A 12,033-nucleotide genomic window follows, 5' to 3' on the forward strand; every position below is an offset into this window, starting at 1 on the left:
TGTCCCTCAGCTCTTCAGCTCAAGGCGAGCGCTCTACCACTTGAGCTACAGCGCCACTTCCGGTTTTCTGGTGGTTTATTGGAGATAGGAGTCTCACGGTTTTTCCTGCCCGGGCTGGCTTTGAACCACGATCCTCAGATCTCAGCCTCCTGAGTAGCTAGGATTACAGGCGTGAGCCACCAGCGCCCGGCAAGTTCACTTTTTGATGAGAGAAAATATATAGGAAGAAATAAACCAGGACACTCATATCCAATGAGAAGCTTTAGAATAAGGACATTCTAAATGCCTGATGGGACTAATAGTTATGTTTTAAACATCTAGGTAAAACTGAAAAATAAATACTATGTAGAAAAACCTATGTATGGATGATATTTTCAGAGACTTTATATTTTACTTAGTTGACTCAATACTATTACCTTATTTTCTTATCTATTTGGCACCATTTTAAAGCAAGTTCTACATGTCAGACATTGTGAACTTTACCTCTTGCCTAAGCTTGCAAAAACTTATGTTACCAAAGAAAGGAGAGGATAAGGAAGATCCCTAATAGCGGAGAATGGAGGAAATCCTTTACTCACTTCCCAGTCTCCCAAATCAGAGAATAATGAGATCCATAATAGAAAACATCTTGAGGTTTTCCACTAAAATGGAAACTCACAAAGAAGTTGACAGGACTTAATTAGGAAAGCAGGATAAAGTAGAGGGAAAAGGGGAAGAGGAGCACTTCCCGATTGATGAACAAGAGGAGAGGATAACAAGGATCCTGAAATCATCTTTTCTTAATGTCATGAAACAATTCCCATACTTTTCCTGAAGAAGTGTACTTAGAATTTTAAAATTTATTTTTGCTAATTCATGGGCATGTTTTGATATCTATCATATAATGCTTAAATTAACTTAAACTTAACTCCTTAGTTATCAGGTTTGTTTTTTTTTTTGTCAGTCATGGGGCTTAAACTCTGCGCCTGGGCGCTGTGCCTCAGCTGTTTGGCTCAAGGCAAGAACTCTACCACTTTAGCAAGAGTGCCACTTCCAGTTTTCTGGTGGTTTATTAGAGATAAGAGTTCCATGAACTTTCCTGCCTGGGCTGGCTTTGGACCGTGATACTCAGCTCTCAGCTTCCTGAGTAGCTAGGATTACAGGTGTGAGCCATGATGCCCAGCTGTTATCAGTTCTTTATGGTGAAAACTTCTAAAATAATTTCTTCTAGCTTTTTAACATGTATGGTATATTATTGTCAGTGGTCACCCTATTGTGCAAAAGCATGAAAATGATTTTCTGACCAGCCTGCAAGTTAGACCTTAGAATCACTACTTTTGATCTCTAAGTATCTCTGAGGGACAACTGGCTACAGAGTGATGTGAGGATGCTCACAGTGCAAATGGGGCAGAACTGCTGCTGGTCCATGATTGGCACTGGAGGAATTCTATGATAAATTTAGGACTCTCTACAGGAAGTTTTCGAGATTAATGTACTTGTAGTGGCTCCTCGTGGTCTAGAGAAATATTCCACCACAGAGAGTATTGGTAAGCATGAGAAATAATGTATGTTTGTGCAGGTGTTTGTACTATCTATAAAGAACCATTTAAGTTGGCTGCATATAATCGTAGCTACCCAGAGTCTCAGATCTGAGGATTGTGGTTTGAAGTCAGCCTCGGCAGGAAAGCTTGAGAAACTCTTATCTCCAATTAATCACAGAAAAAAAAAACTGGAAGTGGAGCTGTGACTCAAGTGTTAGACTGCTAGCCTTGAGCAAAAGTAGTTCAGGGATAGCACCCAGGCTCAGAGTTCAAGCCCCAGGACTGAAGGAAAAAAAGACCCATTTAAAACCAAAACACAGGGCTGGGAGGGTGTCTCAGTGGTAGAGTGCTTGCCTTGCATGCACAAAGACCTAGGCTCGATTCCTCAGCACCACATAAGCAGAAAAGGCTGGAAGTGGTACTGTGGCTCAAGTGTAGAGCACCAGCATTGAGCTGAAGAGCTGAGGGACAGCGCCCAGGCCCAGAGTTCAGGCCCCACAATTGACAAAATAAAAAACTAAAAACAAACAAAAAAAACATGGAAAAGTTAGAGGGTTTTCATGTCACAAGCATAAGGGGAAACTGGTTAGCTCTTCTGCCTGGGCAACCTTGATGGCTATGCTACTCTTCTTTCTACTGTTAACGTGTATAGAATGTTTCATTAAATGTTGTATATGGTTTCATATGTATTTCAGCCTGAAGGTGGAATTGATTTCATTAGAAAATTCCATAAACAAGCAGAAGATCAAGGAGTCAATCTTCCTCCCAACTTGGCAGAACTGGTTACAAATGTTAGTTATGGACAATCTCCTGATAGCCTTGTATGGAGATACTTTTTTGACCTTAAAGGTATGGTGTGTTTTTCAATTCATACTGTTCAGTTATGTCTATAGCTGTATTGATAAAGATCTAGAGATCTAGAGATCTAGATATATTTGCATATATGTAGATTAGATTGGCAGATTTTTAAAAAAAATTTTTTATTGTAATGATACTATACAGAGGGTTTACAGTTAGATGAGTAAGGTAGTGAGTGCATTTCCTCTCGAGCATTGTTACCCCCTTCTCTGTTTTTCCCCTACCATCCCTTCCCTCCCCACCTTCCCAACTCCTCCCTTTCCCCACCAAAGTTATAAAGTTCATTTTCAACATAGTGTCTTGTTTCATTGTTAGAATGGGTCACCCTGTATCCTTGTTTCAGCATTTTGTTATTCCCCTTCCCCTCCCCAAATTAGAAAAATGTTAATGTACAAGATGCAGAGTACTGGAATCAAATGCAGTGAAAACAGGGGTTATACCATGGGGGAAGATACGAAAGAAACAAAAGAAATCACATGGTACATTATAAGTACTTTACCAACAGTAACAAAGAAATGACACTGCCCCATTTGTTAGGAGATGGAAAGACTTGGAAAAAATTATACTAAGTCAAGTAAACCAGGCCCAAAGAAATATAGGTCCCATGGTTTCTCTTATTTGCAATAACTAGTATATGTCTAGGATAATCTTATCAGACAAGCAGAAAAGTTCAAAAGCTATGCACATATGACCGTATAAGATGTTGCTAAGTGAGATTTTTTTTTTAATGATGGGCCACAATCAAGAAAACATTGAGTAAAAGCATAGTTCTCCAAAGAGTAGGTGATAAGAGAAAAGTCTAGGAAGAAAAAAGCAAATGACAAAGGTATTCAAAGTATGGTGGGTATGTATTATGTCTAAGAAATGCTGCCAGAGAAAGCTGATAAGAGAGGAAGGACCCAATCATTGCAGGGTTTAGAGACAAATTGCTTTTGTACTATACCTTAATGGGAGGGCAGAGGAACTAATTAGTTAGGAATAAGGGAGACAAGTAAAGATCTTTAGCTTTTTCAAGTAAAGATCATTGTACCTTGAATCATACAGAATAGAAAGGAAGTGGCTGATAGTAGCAGACAGATCAAGTCTCTCACAGTCCAGGAGCTCACGAAGGATGAAGGCAGTTGTAAGAGGGAGAGAATTGCTGGGAATCAGAGATAGACAGGACTAGATAGCTGACTTGAAGGATGAGGTACAGAATGGCTACAGAATTTTCTAGCCATATTCTCTGAGTTGAATAGAATATCCTAAAGGGGGACAATCTGTATTAGAAAAAGAGCTTGAAAGGTAGAAAAGACTCTTAACTGTGTCAAGTTAGTATTGTGGGAGCTGGAATGATCCCATGCTAGCAATTCCCACTCTATACATTTTCTGTGAAGAGAAAAGCTGTGTACTTCACTGATACTCCCCTGGAGTACAGTTTTGAAGTATGTGGTCTTATTTTGATTTTTTAAAACTTCATCTGATTCAGGTTCAAAAGAATATCAATTTCCAGGAGGAGTAATACAACAGGCACAATATTGGAAGAATGGAAGTGAATTAAGTAACAATGAAAAAATTTTCAGTGAATTTCTACATCAGGTAATTGAGAAAAACCCTTTGATGAGCATTTAGATAGATGGAAAGTAAGCTTTTAGATCTGATTTAGCCTTCTTTTGGATAAAGGAAAAGGAAAAATCTAGTCAAATACTGGTTGGTCTTTATCAGTGTTTTTATATCTGCGGGTTTAGTAACAGCTTCTTTGGCATGGATAGTCATTAATGAGAATCTTTTGTTTTCTGTGCTTAGCTGGCTGTAGTACATAGTATGGCATCAGATTCTGTGGGTTCAAGTTTTACTTTTTTTTTTTTCCCGGCCATGGGGCTCTGGCCATGGGGCTTGAACTCTGAGCCTGGGTGCTGTCCCTCAACTCTTAAGCTCAAGGCTAGCGCTGTACCACTTGAGCCACAGTGCCATTTCTGGCTTTTTCTGTTTATGGGTGCTGAGGAATCGAACCCAGGGCCTCATACTGTGAGGCAAGCTCTGTACCACTGAGCCACCTTCCCAGCCCCAAGTTTTATTTCTACTTCTTAGTTATGATACCCTAGGTAAATTCCTTAACTGACTTAGATTAATTAATTTAATTCCATCACCTGTAACACGAAGAGATTAATACTACCAACCTGTAGGGAATGAATTTTTTTAATAAGGACGCAGAAAAATATATGGTAGAGCTGATAAGTATTATGATCATGATTGTGTAAATTATTAAGTTGCCAAGTAGAATACTAATGTTACTTATTTTAATATTAAGTCAGAATTGCTAAATTACTGAATTTCTTTTTTCCTTTTTTTGAAGCATCAAAATGCCCTGGCCTTGAGTACACTCAGAATTTATAACAATGGATTACGACAGCCGCATTTTCATTTTAATGCAAATGAAATGGGATATGTATTAAGTGGATGTGGGAAGGTAATTTCTCAATAAACATTTTATTTGGTCTTTATTTGGGAGGTTTCTTCAGTTTTTAGTAATATAAAAATGATAGTCCTAATAGCTTTCTGGGAACAGTTTCTTCAGAGGAGACTATGCAGACTCCATTAGACAATTTCCAAGTTTGATATGAAGAAAGATTCCAGATCTTCATGAGAAGAGGCTCAGAACATATCAGAAGTGGTGAATATTTGTGATGTGATAGAGGTTCTGGAATGTAGACATAGGTTTTCAAAGTTTTGCATTGCAAAGTGGAGGTGGGCTTATGTGAAATAATGGTTAGATGAATTAGGGAGGGGAAGCTGGGAGGTGTGTCATCAGTTATGATCAGGACCTGTGATGCTATTTGTTATCCTTGTGAAATTATTAACATCTCTTTAGGGAACTCGGTTTGGATGGTCACTTATATGATAAGCCAGCCAGTGTAGTTATCTACTAATTTATTGTGCTTATTCTAGACAGTCTTGGGTTTCCTGGGGGAACTCTTAAGGTAGTATACAGAGATGAAAAAGGATTTTCTGGCCTATACTTTTCTGAATCTTGGAAGAAAACACCAAAGTACATGAAATTTTGTTCTGTAATTTAGAATTTTTTTCTGTGTTTTTAGAAGTGACAGTTTTGGTAAATTAGAGAAGGGTGTAATAATCCTTCACAGAACACATTTTAAAGATGAGACTTTTTGTTATCCTTTTGTGCATTTGTGTGCATGTAAAATGCATTGATTGGTATACCATTTGTTTTTCCATGATGTTCTGAGTATTGAACTCACTAATAGATTTTGAAAAGTATTGCTAACTACAGCATCTTGAGTTTTGTGGGGCTCTGTCTCTGACACAGATTTTATATGAAAGATGGCCTTCACTACTCTTTCCCTGCACTAAGAAGTCCCTATATAACCATATGCTCCTGCTCTTCACCCTTAATGATGTTATTATTCCCCCTTAGGTAGGCATTGTCAGTGCACAGAGTACAATGGAGTTTAATATCCATATTGGAGATGTGGTATTTTTCCCTACTGGAGCCCAGCATTATATTAAGAACACATGTGATGAGGATTTGCTCTTTGTGCTCGCCTTCAGTACTGGAGATCAGGTAGGAATAAGTCAATTTAAGAGAATATTGAGTGCCAGTGATCTTGAAAATACTTTGCTAATGCCCTATGTCTGGATCAATGAGGGTTCTCATTACATGTATGTTAAATGAAGGATTGAATGAATAAACTGTATGAAACAGTGAAAAATTAAATCAAGTTATCTCTCCATTTGGTTTAAATGGTTCCATTTACAACATTTTCATATTTTCTCTTAATCTTCAAATTCTGAACAAAAATCAGTATGCTGGGATCCATGAAGTTGTTTTAGTTACTAGTAAGGCAGATATTAGAGAATGTTACTAGTATCTGGGGTAAATGGCTATCCTAATACTGATTTCAAGGTTCGTATAGATTTCTCCATGTTGAGACAGGCCCTTACATATCTTATGGCATAAAGTAACAGTTATATGCTTTTTGAAGGCTTGTCAGCTCCCTAATGGACAGGAGAAGGTGGGGAGAAAAGGGGAAGAGGAGGAAGAAGGGAAGATAGGATTTCTTTTGCATGTTTAAAAAACATGGGCTGGATGCATGGGTAGCTCATAATTGTAATCCTAGCTACTCAGGAGGCTGAGATCTGAGGAACACAGTTCAAAGCCAGCCCAGTCAGGACAGTCTGAGACTCTTATCTCCACTAAAACTACCAAAAAAGCCAGAGGTGGAATTGTGGCTTGGCTCAAGTAGTAGACTGCTAGCCTTGTGCAAAAGAAGTTCGGGGAGAGTGCCCAGGCCCTGAGTTCAAGCCCCAGGATTAGCACCAAAACAAAACAAACAACACAACAACAAAAAACCATTTTGGGCTTATGAGTAGCATTGCTTTCATCATTTTTTATATAAGATCTAATGTGTGTGTGTATGTGTGTGTGTGTGTGTGTGTGTGTGTATATGTGTGTGTATATCTATGAATCTATGTACCTATACCTATGTACCTATGTATGTATGTATGTATGTATGTATGTATGTATGTATGTATGCATGTATGTATGTATGTATGTATGTATCTATTTATCTATCTATATTGTTTTTGGCCAATCCTGGGGCTTGAACCGTGGACCTGGGCACTGTACCTGAGCTGCTTTTTGTTCAAGGCTAGCACTGTACCACTTGAGCCACAGTGCCACTTCTAGCTTTTTTCGTAGTTTTTTTTTGACAGTCATGGGGCTTGAACTCTGGCTGGGAGCTGTCATTGAGCTCTTCAGCTCGAGGGGAGCACCCTACCACTTGAGCCACAGTGCCACTTCTGGTTTTCTGGTGGTTAATTGGAGATAAGAGTTTCATGAACTTTCCTGCCTGGGCTGGCTTTGAACCATGATCCTCAGATCTCAGCCTCCTGAGTAGCTAGGATTACAGGCATGAGCCACTGGGGCCCAGCTTTTTTTGGAGATTAGAGTCTGATAGACTTTTCTGCCCAGGCTTGCTTTGAACCTCGATCCTCAGGTCTCAGCCTCTTGAGTGGTTAGGATTACAGGTGTGGGCCACCAGCGCCCAGCTTAATGTATGATTATCTATATCTGTAACATTCAAGTAAATTATTGTATTAAGTAATTGTTTAGCCTTTAAAAGTGTATCCTATGATTTATTGATTAGATAGAATTTTGGGAACAAATTATGTAATTTAAGTATTCAAAAATCCTGAGGACCAGGATTCTTTCTGAAATGGTAAGGATTGTTTATTTTAGTTTAAATTTTTTTTTAGGGCTGGGAAGGTGGCCCAGTGGTAGAGTGCTTGCCTTGCATGTATAAGGCACAGGGTTTGATTCCTCAGCACCACATAAACAGAAAAAGTCAGAGGAGGAGCTGTGGCTCAAGTGGTAGAGCGCTAGCCTTGAGCTGAAGAGTTGAGGGACAGCACCCAGGCCCAGAGTTCAAGCCCCATGACCAAAAATCCAAAAAACAAAGAACAAACAACACAAAACACACACATAAAAACTGTTAAAGTAGTTTTACAAAGAAGTTATAATTCCGTAAGTTGAGTTATGAGTACAGCGTCTTGATGGCAGGGATTTTATTTTATTTTTTTTGTCAGTCATGGGGCCTGAACTCTGGGTCTGGGCGGTGTTCTTCAGCTCTTCAGCTCAAGGCTAGTGCGCTACCACTTGAACTACAGAGCCACTTCCGGCTTCTTTTGCTTATGTGGTGCTGAGGAATAGAACTCAGGGCCTTATATATGCAAGGCAAGCACTCTACCACTGAGCCACCTTCCCAGCCCAATGGCAAGTATTTTAATAGTCTGTTTGTTTGGGCATCCCCAGGGCAAGTCTAGCAACAGATATATAGTTTTTCTGGATATGATTTTTCCTGCAAGGAGATCTTACCAGATTTCCAGGAAAGACTGCAGAATTAGCTGTGGAGTAGTATCTCCAGCATGGCTTCTATCCAAAGGTGGACTAGTTTCTGCTTGATACGACTCCTTTTCTAGCATGATATCCCACCTTCTTTGAAGGAAACTAGAAAATTCCAGCACTTGTCTTCCTGATTGTTAAAACTCTGTAGGGCAGAAAGATGGAATCAAAAGCTGGCAGCAGATTTAGTTGGAGAATTCCAGGGACCCCTACTTTGGGTCTTTTCCCTCTTATTGCCACTGCTACGCCTCTGGCCATCTTTTCTACAGCCATTGAAAGAACAGATCAGAAATCAGCATACCATGCATTTATAGGGAAAAAAGCCAAATCCCAAAATCACATGTTAGAGTTTTGAAAGTTAATAAGGAAAGAGTGCTAAAAAGATGGGCTCTGTATGGCACCCAGAGTGAACATGTGAAGGAATCCATAGTTAGCCAAGTACTAGGAGGTAATGTAGTGCCTTGTCTCTGACATATGTTTTTGTTTACATTGTCAGCTGCAAACTCTTGACATGGATGATTATCTCCAAGCCACTGCAGACCACATCTTGGCTCAGCTTTTCTTCAGGAAGCAAAGTGAATTTAAGAAGATCCCCAAATTCAAGGAAGACCAGGCAATCAACCTGCCTTAGTTACTGATGAGTTTATATCTATTATTCTTCATTGCTTATTGTGGTTAAAGAAGGACCACTGGCTAATGGACTGGACGCTCTTAAAAAGATAATGGGACATCAAGCACAGAGTATCCCTGGGGCCTCTTAGTTGATAGTGATTACAGACAATTCACACTCAGGGAACATGTGTGGAGAAGAACTGACAAATTTATGTATTTTTTTATGGATTGAGTATTTTTATATTTGTAAATTTGCTATTTTTATGTTGTTATTTCACATTTATTCTAAATATAAATAAATTGTCCTTTACACATGTACTAGATATGGTTGGTTTTTAATGCCTTTAGATGCCATCCTTTTCCAGTAATTTTTTTGACAATGAATGAGGTTTTCCTTACATATCTCAAGTGTTTGTTCCTAGGTTAAGAGGATCAGTACATTCTTTCTTCCTCTCCATCCACCTAAGTAGCTAACTCTGTTCACTGCAACTGCAGAATAAAGTGATGATGAAGAATGGCTCACTTTTAACCAGGGAGTGGCCACCTATGTATTATAATTTAGACACACAAAGACAGCTTTTCTATGCTTTGATTGCTTGCTAGTTCAATTACCCATCTATCCACTCATTAACTAAAATTTTATGAGAAGCTACTGTAAACTAAGCATTATGATAGATTTTGGTAATTATATCTCTGTCTTCAAGGAGCTTATAGCCAACTGAGGGGCATAGAAAAACTTTGAGTGTGATATACTTTTAATTTGCCATGGTAGGTGTACACTCTAGTACATGATGCATGCACATAATCTAAACTCTATATGTGCAAGGATACATAAATGAAACAACAAACCTAGCTATGGGTGCCATGCAATGTGATGTCAAGACTATGGACTGAAAAGAATAGCCCTGAATGATAGAGATATGCCAAAGCGTGAAGAGGAAGATGGAATATGTGGGTGTGAAGGCTGCTCCAGGTTGAAATGAAAGGAGTCATTGGTGCCAGGTGTGTACTTAGGAGAACGCAGTTCATAGTGGCTGAAAGGGTGGAGACAGTCCAGTGGTGAGGGATGAGATGAGGTTGGAGAAGTAGGGAGAGATCAGATAGTAAACAGGCTGTTAGCCCTTGGAACCACCTTGCTGTGCATTTACTAGATTGCTTTTTTCCTGAAGAGCCAGCTACAATCTGAGGTAGGAAGCAATGGCTGGTGTTTGGCTAGGAGGGTGATGTGATTGGCAAGACTTAAGAGGCAATGAGAGGAGAGGCATGATTGAAAAGATTCATTGAACTGCAAAAGGGAAATGGCTACATGGAAGAGGACATCCAAACCCAGGGGAAATAATCCTACAGGTAGATAACTGCATAGACAGGTTCATCTACAGATTTTATCTTGGAAAATTAAATGTACTATAAAGCTAGTTTATAATTTATATTCTTGTATCAGGAAGAACTGGGTTAGATTACTGTAAGGGTTGCTGAAAGGAGACTACCATATGGGTTCAGACAGAAGAGAGTTTATTAGGAGAACCAAACTTCCAGGCTGCACTCTAGGGTGTAGTGTGCAGCATGTATCATGTAGCAGCTGGACTAATGGTGGATAGAGGTTATATAGGGAAAGGTTGAGGAAGCGGTTTGGCCGAAATGGATGTGCAAGTGACCTCAGTCCTTTTTGCTGATTCAGTCAGGTGACTGACAGGTGATTAACTGCTTGTGACCACTGGTTTGGGACAGATGATTTCTGGTAAAGCTATGTGCTGTCCTTCACAAAGAGTAGGGGTGTTAAGGGGGCTGTTCTGGGCATACCTAACATTTTAGCCTTCTGATAGTTACAAAGGGGCACCCACTCTAGCTACTTCCTGCTGGCAAGGGGTGTCAGTTTTAGGGGTAAAAAGTGAAGATGTCATCAGGACTGGGAGAAGTCAACAACAGTTCCTTGGTGGTGAACCTGAGTATGCATCTTTGGATGAAATCTGAAAGAAGTCTTATAAGGCAAGGACTAAACAGTAAGAAAAAAACCAAACCACTATTTGAGGGCTCACAAATGACAGAAAGAAGGGCAGCCATCTGTTCAGGGAGAAAAAGAATTGGATGACTTGGCTAGTTCTGTCTCTTGTGTTCCAAGCAGTCCTGGAGTTGGCCTTATGGAATCCTTTAGAGGGAGTCCAGTGAAGATGTAGAAGGGAGGAGTCATGAAGAGGTAGAGGGAGGAGTCTGTGAGGATGTAGATGGGATCCGTTCTTCCCCCATGGTATAACCCCTGTTTTCACCCCTGTAATTGATTCCAGTGCTCTTGTTTGTATAAACATTTTTCTAATTTGGGGAGGGGAAAGGAAATAACGAAATGCTGAAATACGGATGCAGGTTGACCCATTATAACAATGGAATGTACAAGACACTATGTTGAGAACAAACCACAACTTGGCCAGGGGTGGGGAGGAGTTGGGGAGGTGGGAAGAGAAGGGATGGTAGGGGGAAAACAACAGAGGGCTTAACAATGCTCGATAGGAAATGGACTCATTACCTGACTCATGTAACTGTAACCCCTCTGTACAGTATTATTAGAATAAAAATTATATAGTTAATAAAAATGTAGAGGGAATCTGCAAGGATCTAGAGGGGAGGAGTCCATGAGGAGGTAGAGGGAGGAGTCCATGAGGACTTGAGAGGGGGTCCATAAGGGATGCAGAGGGAGCGTGTGAGGACATAGGAGGAGACAACAGGTGGAAGGCATCCCATACCAACTGAGGTCTCTGGCTGAGAGTCAAATTCTCCATCCAGGCCTCCCCCAAATGAAGAGACTGGCCAAAAAGCATAGGGAATCCCTCTGGTGTGCTGCCATGTTGAAAGGGAGACGGATGAACAGAGGGCCTGTAGATGGGAGGTGGTGTAGTAAATGTGTGGCTAGCAATAGTAAAGGTGAGAGATTTCAACATGGGGTTCCTTTGGCAGTTTGGGTTCAAAGAGGATTCAAGGCCAGGAGGCAGATTGGCCCTTGGAGAGAAAAGAAGGGATCCAGCAACACCGTATCCCTTCCAGAGTCGACATCAGATGTAGGGTTGCCAAAAGGAGACTGCCAAGTGATTCAGGTAGAACCAAACCACACTCTAGGCTGTAGTGTGTAGCGTGTAGCAGCTCAACTATATA

At 40.2% G+C, this 12,033-nt stretch overlaps 1 protein-coding gene across 1 annotated transcript in view; it reads left to right on the forward strand.

Moving 5' to 3' along the window:
- Positions 1-9,188, forward strand: part of LOC105987588 — a 20,976-nt gene extending 11,788 nt beyond the window's left edge. The window contains exons 3-7 of the mRNA XM_013018888.1: positions 2,216-2,369; positions 3,847-3,956; positions 4,714-4,827; positions 5,794-5,940; positions 8,777-9,188. Coding sequence (XP_012874342.1) covers positions 2,216-2,369; positions 3,847-3,956; positions 4,714-4,827; positions 5,794-5,940; positions 8,777-8,911 — 660 coding nt within the window. The 3' untranslated portion in view covers positions 8,912-9,188. The remainder of the gene's footprint in view (positions 1-2,215; positions 2,370-3,846; positions 3,957-4,713; positions 4,828-5,793; positions 5,941-8,776) is intronic.
- Positions 9,189-12,033: the final 2,845 nt, after the last annotated feature.

Source organism: Dipodomys ordii, unplaced genomic scaffold (genome assembly GCF_000151885.1).
Source record: "Dipodomys ordii isolate 6190 unplaced genomic scaffold, Dord_2.0 Scaffold43, whole genome shotgun sequence".
In the NCBI taxonomy this organism is placed as follows: domain Eukaryota; kingdom Metazoa; phylum Chordata; class Mammalia; order Rodentia; family Heteromyidae; genus Dipodomys; species Dipodomys ordii.